This window comes from Neurospora crassa, linkage group III, assembly GCF_000182925.2.
Source record: "Neurospora crassa OR74A linkage group III, whole genome shotgun sequence".
In the NCBI taxonomy this organism is placed as follows: Eukaryota; Fungi; Ascomycota; class Sordariomycetes; order Sordariales; family Sordariaceae; genus Neurospora; species Neurospora crassa.
In genome coordinates this window covers 3,564,655-3,585,829 of record NC_026503.1, presented here as the reverse complement: position 1 = coordinate 3,585,829, position 21,175 = coordinate 3,564,655, and the positions used below count along the sequence as shown (strand labels likewise).

The window sequence follows — 21,175 nt, the reverse complement described above, 5'->3', positions numbered from 1 at the left end:
GACGACATCTCGATCAGAAAGCATCCATCAGGGCATCGCCCTAAACTTGTTCACCATTCGGACCTTCCCAGAGGATGGAAGTGCACACCCATCACGTCATCATTGGATTCTCGAGTTGTGACAATTGCCGTTCTGACTGGTTGCCAGTTATCGCGCCTTCCCTTTGAATGAAAGGAGCAAGAGCGACAATGAATATAGGTTTGAGCTGACATATCAGCCGAGGAAATGGAAGGTGTGACTACCTCTGAGTATCACCTAGCATCCTGTGGCCACGGTGCGCAATTGAACGGATTGCAGTCACGTTCTGTGGACGGTCTCGGCTCTTTGACTTCAACTCTACCAAACCCGAGGAGTCTTCAACATTTCAGGTTGTGTTCCCTTCAGTCCTCCGCGCGTACGTTCTGATATCACTTCAACGTCGCTCGACAGCAGCAGCAACGAAAAGAAAAATGAAAAGAACAAAAGGACGTGGACAAAGCCAGAAGAAAATCATTGGTATGTTTACATACAGGTATTGTACTGGTAGACTTAGGCCATCTTCTACTCTCCCTTACTCAAACAATCCTGAAACTTCAGAATCTCTGTTGACAAAGGTCAAGAGACACTATAGCAGAAACCGCCTGTTCATGGATGATAGAAAGTGTGATGCTTAGGTCTTCCCCTTGCCGCATCCCAGCCTGCCGAACCCGTCAAGATTGCTGTGGCATCCGTACTTCCGCGTTTCGGATTGACGCCGAGTTCTTGTGGCTCTGTCGACGAGTGTGTCGGTGATATCGGGGACTCCGTTCCATGAGGGTCAGCTGCTGTTGTTGTGGGCGTCCCAGACTCTGACTCAATTCTAGTTACTGTCCCATGCCTTGACATAGGACTACCATGATCACCTCTTCCTGCTGGTGGGACCTGCATCCACACCCGTCCTTGAGAATCGACCTTGGGTTGGAGAGTTTGCTGGTGCTGTTCAGATACCACCGACCCCGGACTTGTCAGCTCGTACGTTACGCCGTCTGGCCCCTGCCAGTACGTATTCCCTTCCAACTCCGCGGGCGGGTGAGGAACATTGACCGAAAAAGCGCTATTACCCTGTTGCTGTCTCTGGAACGAGCCATCAGAATACGGACTTGTGGATGTATATCCGGTTGTAGCCGTCATCCTCGGGCTCCATGATGGCACATCCGAGTGTGAAGCTACAGTACCCAACCTGGCGCCATCAGCAAGAGACTTCTCCCTTCTGTTCTTCTGGTCCAGAATCCTTCGTTGTCGATGTCGCCTGATGAACCAACAAGCCCCGACCAGCGCTGCAGAAATAGCAACTGCCCCACCAACCGCGATTCCAGCAATTGCCCCCTTCGAAAGGTCTGTCCCTCCTCTGTTCGTATCAGAAGTACCTGTCGCACTCGTGACACTCCGCGTTGCAGTTCTCGCCGCAAACTTTGCTTCTCTCGTCAGCAAGACCTTCAAATCCGGATGTGCCCAGCCCTTCTCAGGTTCCCTCTTGGTCGCTCCGCCGTCCTTCCCACCTCCCACTACCTTGACCACCACATCCGGCACGGCATACGTGGTCAAATTTGTGTCGAACAACTGCCACGGTTCCTTCTTGGCATTTTGCTCGCCTAGGTCGAGATTATGTGTGCCGAACTGGGAGGGCACATCACAATCGGTGGAGAGGGGGAAGCTTCCTCCAATGATCAGCATTTGGGCCTGGGAAATGACGTTGCAGGTCAGAGAGTGATGGGGGTAAGCTCCCCCTTGCTGGCTATGCTGACTTGGATCAGAGTTGTCGGAGGGCTTGGGATACAGCTTCAGCCATTGGAAGGAGGGAATGGTAAGGATGTATACGTCGTCGTAACCAGGGTGGTTGTCTGGGGGAGTCGAAGCACCGCCATAGATGTATCTGTCGGCATCTTGTCAGTGACCAAATGCCAGAAAAGGGGGTTGAAGAGGAGCCACCAGAGGACACACTCACATATTATAGCTGCTCTTATCACCTGCCCACGTCGCACCGGCGCAGAACCGCCTCCTCTTACCCGGAACCTCCCCCGTTGCGTTCTGCACGTACCACTTACTACTCAGCACATCATACAGATAAATCATCTCCATCGGCTGGCCTTCTGTTGTCATATTCCCACTCTTTTTATCATCTTCACTTTGGCTCTGCATCAGTCCCCCAAAGTAAACCAACATCCCGCCATCCCCAATGGGGATGAACACCATAGCTCCTTCTGCCCACCCTACTTTTGCATGTTCATCTTGATCAGGCCCTTCGTTTCTCGACCACTGTCCCTCATCAAAATCAAATTTCACCAACCCCCCTGACGCCACTCCCGTCGAATTCCCCGTACTACTATCAGTGATCCATCCACCAAAATAATACCCTTCCCCTCTCTCTTCCACACTGGCCCCAGCTCCGTACGACACTCCGTCTATCTTCACCTGATTTGGGTTGTTCTTGGGGGCAACCAGTCCCCACCCTTCCGACACAGCATCAAAGGACCATAACGAGGGCAGATAGTAATTCGACGTAGGAAGCGAAGGAGGAGGTTCGCCGCCAAAGAGGTACAATCGCTTGTTGAGTTGGTCGGCCCAGAGGGCGGCGCCGTGAACGGAGGGGACGGAAGAGTTCTTTGGTGGAGAGGTGGACAAGAGAGGGGGCATGCCGGATTCGGTAATGGTTGAGAGGTCGAGGTAGAGGAGAGCGGTGTCTGTGAGACAAACGTTAGCCGTGAGAGTACCGCGGCAGGGTGGCAGAATCGCTCACTCGTGTAGTTGGCCGGATACTGGGAGATGGGGTTGTAGTTGATGAAACCACCGTCTATGTAGAGCCTGTTGTCGATCACGGCGGTTTGGTGGCCAAAAATTCGGCAGAAGTTTCTAATGGGGTCGAGCTGGGCGTGGGAGGTTTGGATGATGGTGAGAAATAGGGGCACTAGGAGAAGTCTCCATGACTGAGGAATGAGCGGCGATCGTGAAGGTCGTTGCGTTGTCGATGGTCTAGGCTGCCACGACGATGCTCCTAGACATAGAACCTGAGTAGAAGTCATATTGACAAGCGAATGATTGGATCGACCCCTTCCATGCTTTCACTTTACCACGGTGGCGGCGTAGGCACTCCAGAAACGCGGAGCTGAAGAGTGATCAGACAGCACTCGTTGAGGGATGGAACTGACGATGACAGAAGAAGAAGAAGATGAAGAAGACGGCAAAAGGCATGGGAGGGGCTAGACAAACAAACGAGGGTTCTACGGAAGTTTCCCTTTCACAACTAACCCCGAAAAAAACATCGCGGTACCAAGTTTGACGATGTCGGAGGAGACAACCCTAACGGTGAGCTGGCCATCACTCGTCTACTCGTCTCTCTTTAACACAAACCTGTCCAGAGAACCAGCCTAGACTCATAGCCACCTGGAGGCGTCCCCGATGGTCTAGAGAACAAGAAGGAAACCCAGTCGGAAAGCAAAACGTTAACTAAAAGGTTCAGCCCAGCAGTCGTACAAAACCTGCGACCCGATACCGACCGAGCGGTTACTGCTACCATAATTGGCTTTTGCGAGACACTGAGACTGTAGTAGTGGTGTGTAAGACGAGAAGAGGCGCAGGGGTACATACGGACTCCGTATTCCCTCCGGTATTGGGCTGAAGACGGAACGATTGGCAACCTAACTGCGCGACAACAACCTAATCACAACACGTGTAAGTTTCTTTCGGTTCGTACCCGAGTTTACGAGGTCACACTCTGCAGACTAGTAACCAAAGGTATCATGGGTGAGATTGTTCCTTCTGCCATGTCGAGTCTTGTGGTGGATGTGGTCCAAGGAAAGGAAGGAGAGAAAAGAAATGCTTGGCTTTTCTTCCCCGATGGGATTATGTTGTGTTCCCACGCGCGCGGACTGGATCCAATGATATGCTTCTCCCCAGGCTAAAGTCTCAGCTTTCATGTGTATACTGGGAAACCCGACGGCTTGCAACCACCCGTACCCTAGGCCTCCATCATGTCTTTAAATCTACAGGGCTGAGGAAAGTGGGAGTGGTGAGTGAGTCAACGCTGAAGATGTCAAGTAAGGTAGTTTCTACGTGGGAGCCAATCCCGGGCGATGCTTAACGAGGGTTGTGCAACTTGAACATCGTTTGCGGTTCTTGGAAAAGTTATTTAGCAATAATAATCAGTTAACTGGATGATTATGGAACGGGGGAGTACGCTTTGGCTAGCGTTACTGCAAGAAAGGTTACCCTGACACACAAAAACTGACTATGATAACACAAACATCTAATTCATCCAGCCTTGCCCCGACCAAAATGCAAGGTTGGCCCCAATACTTCCTTCAACTGGGCGACCTTTCTCCCGACCTCAAAGAAAGCTCAATACCCTGAACGGATGCCTAATCCGCGTCCTTCTCTAGGGGTTCTTGTCCTTCTTCTTGTGCTTCTTCTTCGTCTTTTTCAAGTTGTCCAGCGCTTCCACCATCCTGCTCATCCGCTCCCGCTACTACTAGTCCTGGACACTCCAGAAAGAACAGATCAGCATAATTAGTAGGCCAAAGGTCCGCGGGTATCTCAAATCTAAGATCCATCATTGCCAAACGGCTGGCGATGGTTCTGAGAAAGACAAAGACCGTGGAGACGTAGTACTCGTCATCAACACTGTAACCGTTTCTGCTGCTGCATGCTGCTAGGATGGTATCCTGGCACTGGGAGATGAGCAAACAGCCTTCTTCTGTGTGAAGCAGGGGAGCGATGATGCGGCGGAGCTGGTGGAAGGATGAGGACTGAATTAGGGCTTCTAAGAGCGAGGATGGGGGGAAGTTGACTTCTTGGTGGGCGGGGAATTGGGCTTTTTCGATGCGGTGGAGTAGGAGGTGGGTGAGACGCTGAGGGTTTGTTGAGTATGAAACAGGTACACCTATTTCGAGGAGGTCGGACATGGTGAGGAATCCAAAACTTGGTTCGTGAGTGCCTGATTCCGATGTTGGGTGGTTTTGTAACCCCGTGGACTCGGAGACAAGGCCGAGTAATGCCACTGACAGGACATCACGTTCTGTTATCCGACGGTGATCGAATGGTAACAATGGTGACTTCCATTTTGTTTTGGATTCAGCAACAGTTTCGGCGACAGAGATCGCGCGTCTGACAAGCTCTTGCTGATCTGGGTCGAGGTGCGGCCACTGCTTGGTCTGTTCAGCTGCATCGTCTGCGTTGAACGGACGAACAAAGGGATTGTCGTGGGCGTCCAGCTCCAGCACCAGGTCGGATATTTGATAGGTTTCTAGTTCGACCGCTTTCGCAATAGCTCGCTTGTGGCCGAGATTACTTGAGAAGTTCCTCATCCTCTTCCATTCCTCTGCAGTCCTGTGGTTGGGAAACTTGGTGATGTATTCCCATTGCCCAATCGTCCAATGGTCGGGGATTCCTCTTGCCAGTTTTTCTTCCTTTTCTTCGGCAGCAATATTCTCGGGTGTCTTCTTCGTCATTTTCTTCCAATGGTCTTCCGTTAGGTCTTTACTGCTTCTCCTTTCCTTCTTCCTGCGTGCCTTGAGGTCGCCATCTGCGTCGAAGAGAATCTTCCTGAACCTGTCGAACTTGGAATCACTGCCAAGTCGAAGGCTTCTGAGGTAGATTCGCCCTGGCTGAGGCCTTCTCAGGTCGACCTTGTGGAACTTGAGGAAGTCATTGTGAATCTGGCCTACTCTCAAGCGCCTGAAATAGGCTTGGCCGAACTTGGCGGAGCTGAAGTCGATCTTCCGAACGAGTCTCTTCATCAAGCGATCTTTCACTGGAATCTTTTGAAAACGAAGAAAAGTGTTGTTTTCTTGACCGACTCTTAGGGTTCTGAAGTAACGACCGACCCTGTTAGCTCGATCTCTCATGAGGCTGGCTTGACCATAGCCCTTGATTTTCCCCGAGCTTCTTAATTGGCCGAATTTGCTGTGCTTGAAAGTCGGGTGGTTCATAACCCACGTATTCCAGAGGTTGACTCTCTCCTGTCTTCTTTCAGCTTCAGTTTCGGGATAGTTGACAACACTCTCATCATTGGTCTTTGTATGAAGTCCATCTTTGTTGATCGTGGACCTTTGTTGATCTCTGCGACCAGCCCTATTCCAGACGTAGTTTGGGTGCTTTTGCACCCAGTGCTTCCAAAAGTACCGGTTCCTAAGCTCCCGCATCTCCTTTCTGCGGACTCTTGGGCTTTCCACTTGAGGCTCATCCAGTCCAGCTTCGACTCCCTGGATGTCCCCGGATTTTTGAGAATTCGAGGTGAAAAAGGTGTCATCAACGTCAACCCAGCTCCCTGTGGTTTTCTCTTTCTTCTTCCTTTTGGGCATTATGGAGTAGGCGGCCGAAACCTGGACTGGCTGAAATGCCCGAAGGTGCCATCTTGGTGAGGATATTGTGACTAGCTGAAGCCAAGATAATGCAGGCCAGCACCACCTCCGATAAGGTATCATGCTTGTCGTCCACTTGCGCGTGAGAGTTGGCGATCCAGCCTTACCCGACAAGATACGCGACGACTGTAGGCGTTACTGGCGGCTGGGAACTGCTGTGATTGGGAGGAAACGAGGCTGGACTTTGTGTCACCAACTTGAACTGTGAAGAAACACAAGGTGAGTATTGGATGTGCGAAGCTGGCGGCATAGGGCATAGGGCAAGAGGGTGACGGAGAGAAGGAGAGCACTCGGTGAACCATCAATCAGTCAAGTAAACCCTCCTTCCCTCTTGACCGGTTGCACCCGCCCGCGGTGCCTTCCATTTTCTCCTCATCTCCTCGACCGGTCTGCCTAATATTCCTTTCATATTGGTTGCGATGCCGTGTTCTGTGTAACAGGTACAAAGGTACTTTATGGTCAAGAGTGCAAGTTCAATCTGGTCGAAGACGGCACGGAGAAGGTACGAGGCGGGCCGAGACGTTCAACTCCCCCCTCTTGGCGCTGTCTGCAAAATCTGGGGAAGGAGCGCTAGAAAGCCGCTACAGTCAAGTCTGTACATAACGATATGTGCTTACCCCTTGGATTTGATCGTTATTCCCAGATTATCGCAACCTTCAGTAGTGCCAAGCACGCCAAGACTGACTCGAACAGGTACTTGGGTACCAAAAAGCAGTGGTTAAGGTACAGCCAAAGGATGAGTTGGGAATATTTCCATATCTACCACCTAATAGGTATAACAATCACCATACAAACTGAGCCTGAATATTAATCGTAATTGCAATACGGAATACAATCAAGTCTGTACATAACGATATAAGGTATAACAATATCATGTAAATAACGATCAATTTCACTGCCACCGTTCCAGTTGTATGGTGATTTCAGCAGTATAACAATATATTCCGTATTGCGATTACAATTAATATTCAGGCTCAATTTGTATAGTGATCGTTATACCTATTAGGTGGTAGATATAGGAAATATTTCCAACTCATCCTTTGGCTATACTTTAACTATTGCTTTTTGGTACCCAAGTACCTATTCGAATCAGTCTTAGTATACTTAGTACTACTAAAGGTTGTAATGATCTAGGAACAACGATCAAATCCAAGGGGTAAGCACATATCGTTATATACAGACTTGACTGTATATCGTTATACTGCTGAAATCACTATACAACTGGAACGGTGGCAGTGAAATTGATCGTTATTTACACGATATCGTTATACCTCATATCGTTATATACAGACTTGACTGTAGTAAATGTCCTGTAATGATCGGCGCTAAACCTAAAAGACAGGCTCTCACGGCCCACTTATGCATCACTCTATCGTATACAATCGCTGTAGAAAGGCTTGCTCAGCATTCCACTTTCCGTCTTGCCAGGCACTGGCCCTAGCGTCCAGACCAGCCCAGGCACAGCACAGCAGCTTCAGAGAGGCTGTTTTCTTTCCGCTTCATTGACACAATCCGGATTTCACACCACACAACTACTTACCCACACAACACATCTCAACAAAACGAAGTCTATTGAAAATGCCTCCTGAAAAGAAAAGAAAGACCGAGCCCGAAGACAAGGCAGAAGTCACTCAACAAGAAAACGACGTCGCCGAGTCCACGACAGAGCCAAATAATCAGACCGTGACCGATTCCAAGGAGGAGCCATCGGTCACAGAAGCAGCGCTCGCAACGACGTCATCTTCATCACCACCGGTTCTATCAGCCTCGGAGACCGCACAACCTGACACCGCAGCAACATCTCAGTCCTCGTCAACTCCACCCACATCCACCTCTGCTGCAGAGTCTGCGGCCGCCAAAGCTCGCGAGCGTGCCGAGCGTTTCCGTGCCCTCCAAGCCCGCGCCAAGTCATCCTCGCAGCAAAATCTCAAAAAAGCCACCAAAGAATCCCAGCGCCTCCAGAGCGACCCTAGTCAACTCACTGCCCTCGGCCGTCGCCACGCGATTGCCTCCCACAAGCTGCTGAAAGCCGACATTGAAGATGCCGGGGGCGACTTTGAGCGCAAGCGGGCTTGGGACTGGACGGTCGAGGAATCAGAGCGGTGGGACAAGCGCATGAAAAAGAAGGAGGCGCACCGCGATGACACTGCCTTCCGCGACTACAACCAACAAGCCGAAAAGTCCTACAAGCGGCAACTGCGCAACATGGGAGGCCCCGATCTGGAGAGGTACACGCGCGAAAAGTTGGCGGCGATCGAAAAGGCTGCGGCGGCTGGCACATTGGAGATTGTTGAGACAGAGGATGGAGAGATGATTGCGATTGACAAGGACGGCACCTTCTTTAGCACGGCAGACTCGACGCAGTTCGCACAACACAAGCCCGACAAGGCGGCCGTTGATCGACTGGTGGCCGATATGCGCAAGGCCGAGGAGGCCAGCCTTAAGAAAAGGAGGGAGCGCATGGCGAACAACGGCGACGACGCGGACGTCACGTACATCAACGAGAAGAACAAGCAGTTCAACCAGAAGCTGTCGAGGTTCTATAACAAGTACACGGCAGAGATTAGGGACAGCTTTGAGAGAGGAACCATGGTTTAGGGTAACTCTGGGCTTCGTGCGAAGAGGAAACGGCGTTGAAGGATTGATTATTGGTTTTTATATGTCAAGCATCATCGTTTTATACATTGCCAAGGTTATGATTCAGGTAAAATACAGACCATTTGAGCCGATTTTTTGCTCTCAAAGCATAGTTCTCCTCCAACCCTTGTTCGCCAAAGTCTCCAGCTCGGGGACCTCAACTGCCCCTTTAACCGCTGTATCGTCCAATCCTTCCACCACCGCCTCCGCAACCAGATCTGCCTTGAGAGGCTTCGTCCCCGCACTCCCCAAGAAGTCTGATAGCACTCCTCCTGTGGCCCCGTTGAAGATACTTCCCGCCATGGTCATCGCCGCCAGCGGCATCGTCACAGGCCGCGAGCTGTCGTACATGAATGGCGGCCTGAAGAATACACTCCGCATGTCGGGAAACTCCCGCGCGATCACGTCCTCAGCCTCCCTCTTGGTTGAGATATACCTGCTCGGCAACACGGGCGCTCCTCCCGCAGCCGAGATGTATCCAAAGCCCTTAACGCCTTTGTTAGCGGCCTCCTTGGCGAGCAGGATGGCGCTATCGCGGTTCATCATCTCGTAGGTCAACTGGTTCGCGTTGGTCGGAGGACGGAGCTCGTCATCGGGACGACGCTGGAGCGGGTTTGGGGTGTGACGGGGCGAGAAGGCCTTCTGGAGGCCTGCAATAGGAGATTCCCGACCGGAGATGACGCCCTTGTAGTCGGCTTCGAGGAGGATGCCCAGAGAATGGACGACATAGTCAGCACCGTTCAGGAGGGCAATCCACTCGGCGGGGCGGAAGATGTCAGCGCGCTCCCAGGAAACGGCGGTCGACCAGGAGGGAGCGGAGGGGGAGGCGGATACGGAAGACCAGTTCGGTTGGCCGGAGCGACTGGACGTAGAAGAGGTGGTCAGTTCATCCATTTGTAAAGGGTGGAATGATAAGCTATGGAGGATAGTGTTGGAGTATGATACCTAATTGATGTCACATCCCATCCTCTGTGGACAGCCGCCTGACAGATCCTGGAGCCGAGGAAACCGTTGCCTCCGGCGACGATAAGCTTCTTTGCGGCGGACGACATGATGGAAGCTTGCTTGAGGGTGAGAGCTTGGGAAGAAGGATATTATCTCAAGAATAGGTAGCTCAAACACATTGGCTGGTCAGGTTCTTTTTATGTTTATCAGACTCTTTCTCGGCAAACTAGGTTATGCTTCCAGGTTTCCTCTCCGATTTTCTCTCCGCAGAAGTAAACAATCGAAACCCCAGACGATTGCATCATGGAGAGCCTCGATCCGTTATCCAGACTCGAAAAATCCTTATCGAACAATCATCTACAAGGGTGGCACTGATGTCTTTCGATAAATTAGCAGCGCCAAGGGTCCGCTAAACCCCGGAGGGAAAGGGAACCTTAGCAGTTGGGCTTCTCTGCCCCGCATTCAAGGCTGGAACACACCCAACTTTTTTCTCCATCCTTCATGCAGGTACCTTGCTGGTGGTGGCACTTTTGTAATCCTGTAATCATCATTTTGTTCTCTTTGCGCCATCTTCACTTCTTCAAGAATCACGCCTCCCGTACACAGTCATCTAGTCGTATTCAGGTCTGATAAACGACTTGCGTTTGCCCAGCTATATCGCTATAGCTATAGCTTTACCAGTTGGCCTACCGCGTCTGTCGAAACCACCGCGAAACAGCGCGAATCTCCACACTTCGAACAGCTTCAACCTATCCATAACCATCACCGCCAAACAAGATGGCACCACCTACAGGCAAGCGTGTCAAGGGCGTTCAAATATTTCGACCCTTCGTTTACGGAACAACAGCACGGCCCTTCGACGAAAAGACCAACCCCAAACCACCCGGCATTCCAGATGATCACACGCACTCCTGGACCGTTTTCATCAAGGGCATCGACGATGTGGACATTACGTACTGGCTTCGGCGCGTTCAGTTTAAGCTTCACGAGTCCATTCCAAACCATGTTCGAAGTACGTCCCTACCTCCGGTTCTCAAACCTCCCTCCATCCCCTTCGACCTAAGCTAATCAACCGTGTCCCTCCGTCCAGTGGTAGAAGGGGTCAAAGGCCAACCCTTCCAAATACACGAGACCGGCTGGGGTGAGTTCGAAATCACCATGAAGCTGTACTACGTCCCCGAATCCTCCGAGAAGCCTCAAACGCTCTATCACCATCTGCGCCTGCACCCATTCGGCCGCACCGAAGAAGAGAAGGAGGCTATGCGCCTCAACGGCGGCGAGGTCATTTCCTGGGTATACGAGGAACAGATCTTCAACGAACCCTACGAGCCCTTTTACGATATCCTCATCTCCGGCGCCCTCCCGCCATCGGCTTCAACACTGAAAGACGGCGGCGGCGGCGGCGGTAGTGGCGCCGCGACGCCGACCAGTGCGAACACGCCCGGGGCGAGCAGCAGCAAGGGCGGAAATAAGAAAGGGCACGAGAGGAGTCACTCGCGGGCTAGTGTGAGCACGAACAAGGACGGGAAGAACAATAACGAGTCAAAAGAGGAGCCGTTCGTGATACAAAAGTCCGAGGGAGGCGTGCTGGAGAGGAGCGCGATGATCCCTCTGGTTAATAGACCCGGGCAGCCGTTCAGTCGGGAGACGGAACAGTTGGAGATTCAGAAGCTCAAGGAGGCGAAGCTAAAGGTGGATGAGATGAAGAAGCAGATGATGGAGGAGTTGGAGAAGAAGCAGAAACGGCTGGAGGCACTGAGGGCGGAGAGCGCTAAGGCTCCCTAGAAGGAAGTCGAGGAGCGTTCAGCGCAGAAGGCAGCTCGGAGGCGGCGTTCCCGTGTGGCATCTGATCCGGATTATGTTGAGTAAAGGGAGTTGTGGCGTTCATGGGTGCTAAACAGCCAGGGTGTCACAAATTGCATTGCTAGTGTTGGGTAAGGAAAAACGGCGCTTTATCGTTCATCATTTAGGGTTGTTCAAGGCCAGCACGGCACCGAACCATCACCATTACAAGTGCCCATCCATCTCCCTTGAAAGCCCATGACAACATCAATGGCATAAACTCTCAGGCCGCCTCCCCTGCCCCAACCTCCATGAAACACCTCGTCCGGATCCTCGGCACCTCCACCCCCTCATAATACCCCCCCTCTTTCAACACCTCATCCATCCCCTTCCAATACTCCAACTTAGCCTCCCAATTCTTCTTATCCAAATCCGCCAGCTTGGCTTCCACCTTCAAGCCTGCCTTCGAGTCTTCCGATATTCTCACAAAACAGGTACAATCCCTCAACGTCATCGCCAACGCCAGCTTCTCCTGGTCACTCGTCCCCTCCGGCGCCGGGTCCAAGCTCTCTTGCGCGTCCCGCAGCTTGGGCAGCAACGAATTGCTTTGCAGCCAGTGAACAAGCGCGACGCGGTAGCGCTCGTCTACTTGGTCCATTCCTGGCCTGCCATCGTCCTCGCCATCCAGAGAAACAGCCGGTTGCACACCAACGGGATTCTCCCTCGTCGCTGGCTTGGTGTCCAATGAAGCGGAGATGGCAGAAAGGTTCATGGATGCGATGACTCGGGCTAGAGAGCAGGGCGAGGATTGAGCGGCTAGGTACTCGAGGGGGCAGAACGGTGGCTCGTGGCTAAGGGCACAGGAGGAGTTTTGGTCGGAGGAAGCGGAGCGAAGCGATTTGTGTAGGCGGTAGGCTTCGCGGGCACAGTTACGGCAGCGCGTGGCGGTAGAGGGGGCGGAGGGGGAAGGGGTGAGCCATTTGGGTTTGAATTCTAGAAGGAAGTCTAATGGGGATTCTGTGGAGGGGGGATTTAAGTTAGAGACAAAAGTACTGGAGGGAAAGCGGAGAAGGGTGAAGAGGGACGAACTCTTCCTCATATCCTCAACCAACATGCCATACTCGGCCTCGGCCACCTTGGTACCCTGGAAATCTGCCCTACGCTGGGCGTCTTCATTTTCAAGAATTGCATTGAGTTGCGAGACGACGGAATTGTTTAGACGAATGAGGTACTGCTGTACTAGGTCTTCCTGGGGGTTATCGAAGAGTGGACTGATGGATGACTCCCAGTACTGAAGGATTTCGGGGTGTGGAAAGGCTTTGGTATTGGCCTTTGGTACTCGTAAGAGTTTCCCTGTGATGATCTTAGTATTGACGTCTCATGTGGTGAATAGGGCTAAAGGTAATAGTCACCGTGTAGGATGTCCAAGATCTGACTATCGCCATCATCCTGAGTGGTGATGTCTTCCTCAGGAAAGACAACCTCAAAGACTATGTTGGCGGCGCCTTCACCGATGAACTTGAACTGGCAATTGGTGCCTTTCAAGCTGGCTAGGTCTGCTACTGGTTTTGGTGACATGATTACATTTACTATAATTCAGTTCGTCTGCAAGTTGAACAATAAGTGACTGCAGTTGGGCTTGTTGTTTTCCGTTGAAGTTGCTGATTGACATTGTGACGTAGAAAGGAGGCGCGGTTTCAGCTAAGGTAGGAATTGTTTGGGGCTAGCGGCAACGTGTAACCAAAACAAACGGGCACAGTAATTGGCAAGGGAAGTGATGCCTTTCTTGGCAATGGTGAGCCGAGTGAAGCTTGAGTTTTCCTTGCCACCGAAGATCATCAGGGCAGGAATGGAGTTCGTCTGATATTGTGGTGCTAGGCGTCAACTTTCATTAAACTTTCACTTTGACCTGTATGGTAATGAAGTCTTCTCAACAAGGTGACCCATGGTTCCAAACTGGTTTTGGGGGGGGTTCAAGGTACGGAATGGAAAGGGAAGACGTTCCAGGCATCTATTTTTGAACCACAGCATGACTGAGCATTGGACAGTCGTATCAATACAAAGCTGCTGTGATGTCCCCCTTGACCATACATACGTGTAACTGCGTATAAGCACAAGGTAGGTGTTTGGGGAACCGTCCTTTCCAGAGTACCCACCCCGGAAGAAACAGCATTCCATCGACACCAGAACATCGGGATTATCTTCATGACCCCGCCCGGTGCCCCGGTCCCCGTCTCCAAACAGATACCCCAGAAACCGAGGCTTCCCGAATGTGACGGGTCCTGCCGATGGATCCGATAACGACGGATAACGGACAAGATTCATCAGTGCCCAAAGCCAAAAAAACAAGTGTGGCTGGCTGTCCCTCACAAAGCACACGACGGGTTACCCCTCTCGGGATTTAAAGTCGAACAAACCTCCGGGCTCTCCCCGACTGGTGAGGCTTACCTTGCCTCCCCCTCCCAGGTCCGCATTCCCAGAGGCTCAAAATCCACTTGAAAGGCCCTAACAACCGTTCAGTCCGTCCCAATGATGACTGAGACATTGGTTCGATGTGCCAATGCGATATGCCTCTTTGAAGTGCATTGGATTATTTCCCCTCATTCTCCTGGGCTGTCTTGAAAGGTTTTGGTGGGAGGCTCTGCGTCGTCATTGGTGAGTGCCGCTGGGGGGTTCCAGTGCCCTTGCGTGTTCCATGTTTCCAGCTGCTTCACAACCGCAGGGCAAGAGCGCACCACTGCTCCCACTGCATTCATCCAATTCATATGGCATCAAGTAGAGGTACTGTAGGTTGTACCTTAGCTACGTTCCGCAGGGCATCCAGCATCCAGGCCGCATCAATTCTCCCCTTTCCACTTTCTTTTTGTTTCGTCAACGGCTAAACAAGCTGCGCCGATTAAACAGATCAAGCAAGACACTGCTAACGTCCGGTTGCAGCGACTGTCCCTGCGTTGGTTGGAGCGTGTTTCAATGCGTACCTCGGACTTAGTGTGCTGTCTTATAATAAGACTTCATTCTGCCTGACCGCTTCCATGTATTATGCAGTGTAGACAATACTTAATAAACAATGCTATTCCTCAACCAGTCTTAATTGAACGACAAAACGCCTTCCACGCGGTTCGATTAATGAGCAGGAGCTGGGCATATCAGGCGCTCGTTGTTCCCAAATCGCCGCTCCAGCGAATGTCAGCCCACTGAGGGACTGCCAAGTGAGCATCAGCAACAGCGTCAGAAGATCCGGTGCCACCCGCACTGCTACCCCCAAGCCACACAGCGTCCCACGTACCACCTTCCCTTGCACCCTGACGCAGTCACACTTGCCTGCTTTTGACTGCAGTGCATGAAGTGAACGAAAAGAGCGACACGCGCGAAAAATTTCAGAAAAAGGCCCGCCCACAAAATAGCGTCATGGTCATCCTGTCCACATCCTGACCCCATTGTAATCTCCAACTCCCGCCGACCTCAGCACGTGAACTTACCTACAACACCCGCTACCCCGGGCAATTCTGCCAATTCTACAATACCAAACCGCACAACCTCGGACCTCCAGGTCTCTTTTCCGCAACATCCTTCGATCGGGGACTCGAATACCTACTGTCACCACTGCTGCGCGACCGATCCCGAGCGCATCGTCGAACGCATTGTCCATTTTGGGTTGCATTCCGAGCTCCGTCATTGCTGGCAATTTGGCCAGCAATCTTCGACGACCCAGCGTCTCCTCCGCACCGACGGAAGCAACCATTATTCAACACCCGCCCTCCGATTGCCATGTCTGACTAAAGACAACGCCAACTCAATATGGCCTTCAACTTCAACTGGTCGCCGCTGACGGCCGATGCCGGCTTCTACGAACGGGCACGCGACCTCCTCACGACAGCCTTGAACAAGTCGCCCAAGCCCCCGATCATTGTCGATGACATCTTCGTGACCGAACTCAACCTTGGCTCCGTGCCGCCCGACCTGGAGATTTTGGAAATAGGAGATTTGGCAGAGGACAGGTTCCGCGGCATTTTCAAAATGTGCTATTCTGGCGACGCCTTCTTGACTTTGGCAACACGAGTGCAGGTACGGCTTTTCCAGGATTTTTTGTCAATGGCTCTCTCACACCTTATTGGGAGTTTTTGCTTTTGCCTTTTCTCTCCCCCACCATTCGTCGAGAAAGCTACTGCGCAGTGCGCAGTGCGGTAACATGAATATCCGAGGAACCATTGGGCGAGCGCTACGAACTTTTGCCAGTACCTACCTCCGACGACATGGCTCCACTGTGGCTAGTGCTCCGAACATGGGACATGCTTTCTTCAAGCCGACGTGGATCATGACGATTTTTCGTCGGATCAAGGGAGTGGGCGAGCTGGTGGGCAAGTGCTCAGCGCTCTGGGAAGCTCAAGACTGGTGATACACTGTATATGTGTGGATTACAAAACCCATACAACAGGACTTCTGAGGACGGCTTTCTCGTTCGTGCTTCAGCTGGCTTGGGCACCCACCCGCGAGAAAATTCCCGAAAGGCTGGAGGTTTTACTTGGCATCCTTGGCGCATTGCCCCCAATTACCGAAGATCGCCTAGCAGGGGTCTCTCCAGGTGCTGCACGTCTCTTTTGCGCTACACCAAGACTGTCCAGGGTTAACAAGAGTGATGCTAATAAACCAACTGATAGGCGAACCCGCTAAACACGTACATATCCGCCAAACCCAGCTTCACGTCACCAGAACCCCTGACGGCATCGTCATCGCTTACAATACCGCTTCAGATCACCCTGTCCGAGATCAAGCTGTCGGCCTTCATCATCCTAGTTTTCTCCAAGCAAAAGGGCCTCACAATAGTCTTTCGAAATGACCCTCTCGAGTCTCTCAAGGTCTCTTCGACCTTCGACTCCATTCAGTTCGTTAGGGATTACCTTCAAAAAACCATCGAGATGAAGTTGCGAGACCTGATCATGGATGAACTTCCAGCAATCATCCATCGTCTCTCGCTTCAACTGTGGTGCCCGGATCAGGTTCCAAAGGAGGACGAGGAAGCCAAGGAGGAAAGTGATGCGGCGATAAACCCGCTGGCAACACCACCACTTGACGCTGTGGATGCGCATGGCCATCGTCTGGATCCTGCCGAGATTTCGTCACTATCTCTTGACGGGGGTCCCGAGACACAATCGTTGTTCTCACAAAAGAACCTCGAAAAGATGGATGCCCTTGCCAGTGCTCACCGTACCTCATCTCTATTGACACCGAACATTCTTGAGGTAGTGTTCAGAGCTTGGGCTGGGCAGTCTGACAAGCCTGATGCCACAGCTACTCCGGCATCTACGCCCAACCTCCACCGGACGTCTTCGTACCAGGGAAGTGTACATACTTATACTTTCTCTGATAACAGCAGTCAGGCTAGTGGTCACGCTCTGTCCAGGCCGACCTTGGTGAGTATGGGATCCGCCACTACGGGCTTGTCTCTGGGCTCTGGTAGGCATTCCAAGGCGGGCCGCAAGAAGAAGATGCGGGTCGTCAACCTGCGTAGCAAGACGGCAGTGAGTGAGCCTGTCAGTGAGATCGGTAGCACCAGCAGCCAAGCTGGCGATAGCCACACTGAGGCTTCGACTCGTACACCCATGTCTGAACCTGTCATTCCTACAACAATACGGGAGGTACCAGAAGATGATCTGGCTGCATCCCAGAGCAAGGTGAGGTTCAGGCCTCCCACAGACGCTACTACATCTGCCAGGGCTTCTGAATCGTCTGGTCCGCGTGCTGCTGTCCCAAGTGTGCCCGTGACTGCCCAGCCCTCGCGGGCTACCTCTTCCCAGGAACATGTGTATACTCGCCAGCCTTCCATGTTCCCTAGCAGCCCAGCTCCACAAACGTCGGCGCAGGAGATGCCGCCGTCGTATTCCAGCAGAGTGTCCGAAAAGGCCGAATCCACTGCGTCGATCTACGCAGATGCCAAAGGCCAGCAGCAGCAGTTTCAGCAACAGCAACAACAACAACAACAACAACAACAACAACAACAACAACAACAACAACAACAACAACAACAACAACAACAACAACAACAACAACAACAACAACAACAGTGGGGACGTGCTGGTCCGCAGCCAGATATGTCCTCGGTGATTCTTGAGCAAGCTTGGATCACCAAAATTGCGGGTGAGATTGCCCGCCGTGTGTACGACGAGAAGAACCGCAATCCTGCTTTTTGGGAGGACAGCCACCAGCATGACATTCCTCCACCGGCTTATGAACCAAGATAGATGAGCCTGGGGACTGTCATATTGCGGGCGTGTTACGCTCTTCCATGTGCCGATCACATTTTGCCGTACAGTTTTTTCCGCTCCTCCTTTCTTGGTTTTCTTAGGCAAGCGGGCTCTAACTCTTTCTTTGATATGATTTTCCAACGGCGTTTCGGAGGGGTGCAGTCACGAACCGGAACCCCATGATCGTTTACTCTTTGATTTTCAACGCTTTTCTGACGGCGGTGGCACATTTGGCTTTTGTTTCCATGGATTGATATCATTGGTTTGTGGGTTGGTGATGGGCCTACAAAAAGAACGAACATCACATAGAAAAAGGGGGTTGTTTGGGTTCTTTCTTTTCTGTTTTCTTGGAGAGCAGTACATAGTGTACTTCTAGAGAAGGGAGAAGAGGAAGAGATGATGACAGTAAAGAGCGAAGGGCAGAGGGGGGGGGAAAAAAAGTTTTTTGTTCTTTTTTTAAGATACACCATGAGGGATGGACCGCCACAGCCAGGCGAACGGACAGACAAGCAGACGAAGAAGGGCGGAGGAAGATGATGTGACGGTATGGGAAGGATAAGTTTACAATACCCCAGGGTTATTATGCGACTCCTCACTCCGTTGTACTACTATGGAACATCCATATGAACCTGCATCATGTCAACGTTGTTCAAATTTCCAACTACATGATATCTGTGGCGATAGCATGTCTTGGTTATTGGAAATTTACTGACATTCTACTTTATGTTGTAATTGGGTATATATCTTCTAAATGCCACGAGTTCATTACAGGTTTGATCTTTCTAGTCTAGCAAGACCTTCGCTAACACGATCCAAGACCAAAACGCCTCTAACCTTCCCAGTTCGCTAACACAAATCACAATGTGCATGCAAGCGGTCCATCCGCTCCATCCTACTTCATATCCAACATTTCGATCCTCAAAAAGAAAACGAAATCGGAGATTAATAAAATCAAATCAAAAATAAAATAAAAAAGGAAAAGAGGAATCACACCAACATCAACGACATCAGATGCCAGCAACGCTAAAACTAGCCAAACTCCCCACCGACAATCCACCTACAAGACACATACTCATAAAGCCGCCCGCCGCCTCCCTCTCGCCCTCATCCACACACTCCCCGGCAGCCATCATGCTGCTCGTACACAACCACCCATTCGTCAAGCCAAAGGGCAACTGCACCACCAACAAATAAAACAGATCGCTATCCACCACCGCTCCCTGGCCACGGATGTTGCAAAGCAAGTACATGGGCAAGAAGACCAGTCTCGCGACCGCCACCGCGAACAAGGCCACGGGGCGATCCCGCAGTGAAAAGGGGAGGAACATGGGGGATACGCGACCGAGCAAGTCGCCGAGGTTCCAGAAGAAGAAGCCGAGAGGGATGAAGGCTCCGGGGGCAAATATAGACGACGCTTCTTTTTCCCCCGGACCAGGGGAGATGACAGAGTCATTGTGGACGGACAGGATTTTGGCTGTGAAAACGGGAAAGAACATGGCTATGACAAAACACAAAAAGACAGAGACGGCGATCAAATTGAGCTTGCGGAAAAGGGTGGAAGGGCTGACGTAGTGTCGGCGAAGCCGCTCGGCTTCCTCGAGGGAGGTGATGGACTGCGAGAGGATTTGTTGTTGGGTGTCTTCGTCGAGCATGAGGCGGGATTCGACGAGCGCGTTGTGGCGCTTGACGAGGGGGTAGAAGGCGATGAGGGTGGCAAGGGAGACTAGCACGGCGGTGAGAAAGTAGATGAAGGCCGAGGTGCTGGGGGCCGCTTCTGGGGTGCTGTCGAGAGTAGTGGTGGCGGCAGGTGTTGAGTTGGAGGGAGGGTTAGACTCGCCGGGCTGAGGCACCGCGAGGTAGGAGATCATTTGTGCTAGTGGGGGCAGAATCCCGGCCACGCCCTGGCCGGCCATGATGGCTTGGGTGTACTCTGGTCGACCGAAGCTGGCGGCGAAGGCGAAGGCGCCGTTTTGCAACATGCCGGAGGCCCAGGCGGAGGCGCCGACCATGAGCAGCAGGAAGACGAGGTAGGTGGCCGCGGAGACATTGCGGAAGGCGACAGTCGAGATGGTCAAGAGACCGAAGACGGCAATGGTGACGATCAGAGAGGCCTTGATACGCAAAGGATAGTTGGCTGAGGACTGGATGTTCATCAAGACGAGCAGAGCCAAGAGGTTGGCGGTTGTCGAGACGGAGAGGATAGCGGATTGGGAGTTGGCGAGGATCCATTCGTTGGATTCGAACCGGGTTTGAAAGTAGGGAGCAGCAGCGAGGAACATGTTCCTGTAGTGACAATGAGTGGGTGGTTAGCAGGATAAGTGAGGCGAGTGGGTATCGTGGACATACCATGCCCAGAGCATGGCGACGCCGATCAAGACGAAGATGGCGTATTCCATCCATGAGAAAGGCGCCTGGTCTTCGTATGTCTCTCCTTCCTCCTCGAGTGTCAATGAGGAGTCGTCTGCCAGCGGCTCATACTCCTCGTCTGTTGCCTTCACCGGCGTCAGGAAGTTCTTTAGTCGATCCATGATAGTTGGTGGTCCGTTGTCACGGGTAGCTGTCGTTGACCCTTGGAGATGTCTGGAATCTCCGCTGGAACTTGTTGGTATGGGACCAAGTCTAATACTGGGCTGATCTGCCGACATGCAATGCTGCCGGCGTCCTTGTAATGTCGAAAGTCCGTCTTAAAAAGAGTGCAACTGGCGTTCACGAGTCGTGAATCGCCTTGACCGTCCTCCGCAATCCAACCCACTTCCGGTGTCGGCTGCCTTGATTCCGTTCGCCGTTTGATGTGTCTGATTCGACGGTTTGATGGTGGAGAATCGCGGGGATAATAGGATCAAATCGTCATGCGTCGGACGACACGGGATGAAAGCGCGCGCACACGTCGGGATGGATGGCGATGGACGGGATAGGTGATGGGTGTTGAATTAGGTGGGTGTCAGCTGCACCTTGATGGCTGCTGCCCGTTGTCGCATGGACTTAGCCTTATCTCCAGGCTGCTGCGATAGGGGACTGCTAACGTCATCGGCCATAGGCGCGGTTGCAGCGGGAGACATGCAGAGGGCTCCGCCTACTATGTACATAAGCCCAGCACACGTGGACCCAAAGCGGTGCCCCAGCGGCGTGTTTAGTGCCGGCGGCAACAGCTGTAGGTACTGTCGGGTAAGTAGATACCTTGCATTAATTTATTCC

The 21,175-nt window shown here is 52.1% G+C and overlaps 8 protein-coding genes across 8 annotated transcripts; 3 read left to right on the top strand and 5 right to left on the bottom strand.

Moving 5' to 3' along the window:
- Positions 1-624: 624 nt before the first annotated feature.
- NCU00363 (hypothetical protein) lies at positions 625-3,038 on the bottom strand (the record flags this gene model as incomplete). The annotated part of the gene is made up of 3 exons (XM_952741.1): positions 625-1,891; positions 1,964-2,699; positions 2,756-3,038. The coding sequence occupies 3 exons, from the start codon at positions 3,036-3,038 to the stop codon at positions 625-627; spliced, it is 2,286 nt and encodes a 761-aa protein (XP_957834.1).
- A 1,092-nt stretch (positions 3,039-4,130) lies between these two features.
- Positions 4,131-6,857, bottom strand: NCU00362 (hypothetical protein). Its single transcript, XM_952740.2, has one exon. The coding sequence runs from the start codon at positions 6,435-6,437 to the stop codon at positions 4,374-4,376; it is 2,064 nt and encodes a 687-aa protein (XP_957833.2). The 5' UTR covers positions 6,438-6,857; the 3' UTR covers positions 4,131-4,373.
- A 965-nt stretch (positions 6,858-7,822) lies between these two features.
- Positions 7,823-9,119, top strand: NCU00361 (pre-mRNA-splicing factor syf-2). Its single transcript, XM_952739.2, has one exon. It carries the CDS (start codon positions 7,953-7,955, stop codon positions 8,970-8,972), a length of 1,020 nt encoding a protein of 339 aa, XP_957832.1. The 5' UTR covers positions 7,823-7,952; the 3' UTR covers positions 8,973-9,119.
- NCU00360 (NAD dependent epimerase/dehydratase) lies at positions 7,910-10,279 on the bottom strand. The gene is made up of 2 exons (XM_952738.2): positions 9,957-10,279; positions 7,910-9,873 (listed from the first exon to the last, which is right to left on the bottom strand). The coding sequence occupies exons 1-2, from the start codon at positions 10,061-10,063 to the stop codon at positions 9,114-9,116; spliced, it is 867 nt and encodes a 288-aa protein (XP_957831.1). The 5' UTR covers positions 10,064-10,279; the 3' UTR covers positions 7,910-9,113.
- A 158-nt stretch (positions 10,280-10,437) lies between these two features.
- NCU00359 (YEATS family protein) lies at positions 10,438-13,027 on the top strand. Its single transcript, XM_952737.3, has 2 exons — positions 10,438-10,968; positions 11,047-13,027. Exons 1-2 carry the CDS (start codon positions 10,734-10,736, stop codon positions 11,739-11,741), a joined length of 930 nt encoding a protein of 309 aa, XP_957830.1. The 5' UTR covers positions 10,438-10,733; the 3' UTR covers positions 11,742-13,027.
- NCU00358 (hypothetical protein) lies at positions 11,828-13,635 on the bottom strand. Its single transcript, XM_952736.2, has 3 exons — positions 13,151-13,635; positions 12,828-13,091; positions 11,828-12,755 (listed from the first exon to the last, which is right to left on the bottom strand). The coding sequence occupies exons 1-3, from the start codon at positions 13,314-13,316 to the stop codon at positions 12,022-12,024; spliced, it is 1,164 nt and encodes a 387-aa protein (XP_957829.2). The 5' UTR covers positions 13,317-13,635; the 3' UTR covers positions 11,828-12,021.
- Positions 13,636-15,165: 1,530 nt separating this feature from the next.
- NCU00357 (hypothetical protein) lies at positions 15,166-18,784 on the top strand. Its single transcript, XM_952735.3, has 2 exons — positions 15,166-15,803; positions 16,397-18,784. The coding sequence occupies exons 1-2, from the start codon at positions 15,537-15,539 to the stop codon at positions 17,975-17,977; spliced, it is 1,848 nt and encodes a 615-aa protein (XP_957828.3). The 5' UTR covers positions 15,166-15,536; the 3' UTR covers positions 17,978-18,784.
- On the bottom strand, positions 18,657-21,169 carry NCU00356 (nucleoside transporter). Its single transcript, XM_952734.2, has 2 exons — positions 20,327-21,169; positions 18,657-20,263 (listed from the first exon to the last, which is right to left on the bottom strand). The coding sequence occupies exons 1-2, from the start codon at positions 20,623-20,625 to the stop codon at positions 18,988-18,990; spliced, it is 1,575 nt and encodes a 524-aa protein (XP_957827.2). The 5' UTR covers positions 20,626-21,169; the 3' UTR covers positions 18,657-18,987.
- Positions 21,170-21,175: the final 6 nt, after the last annotated feature.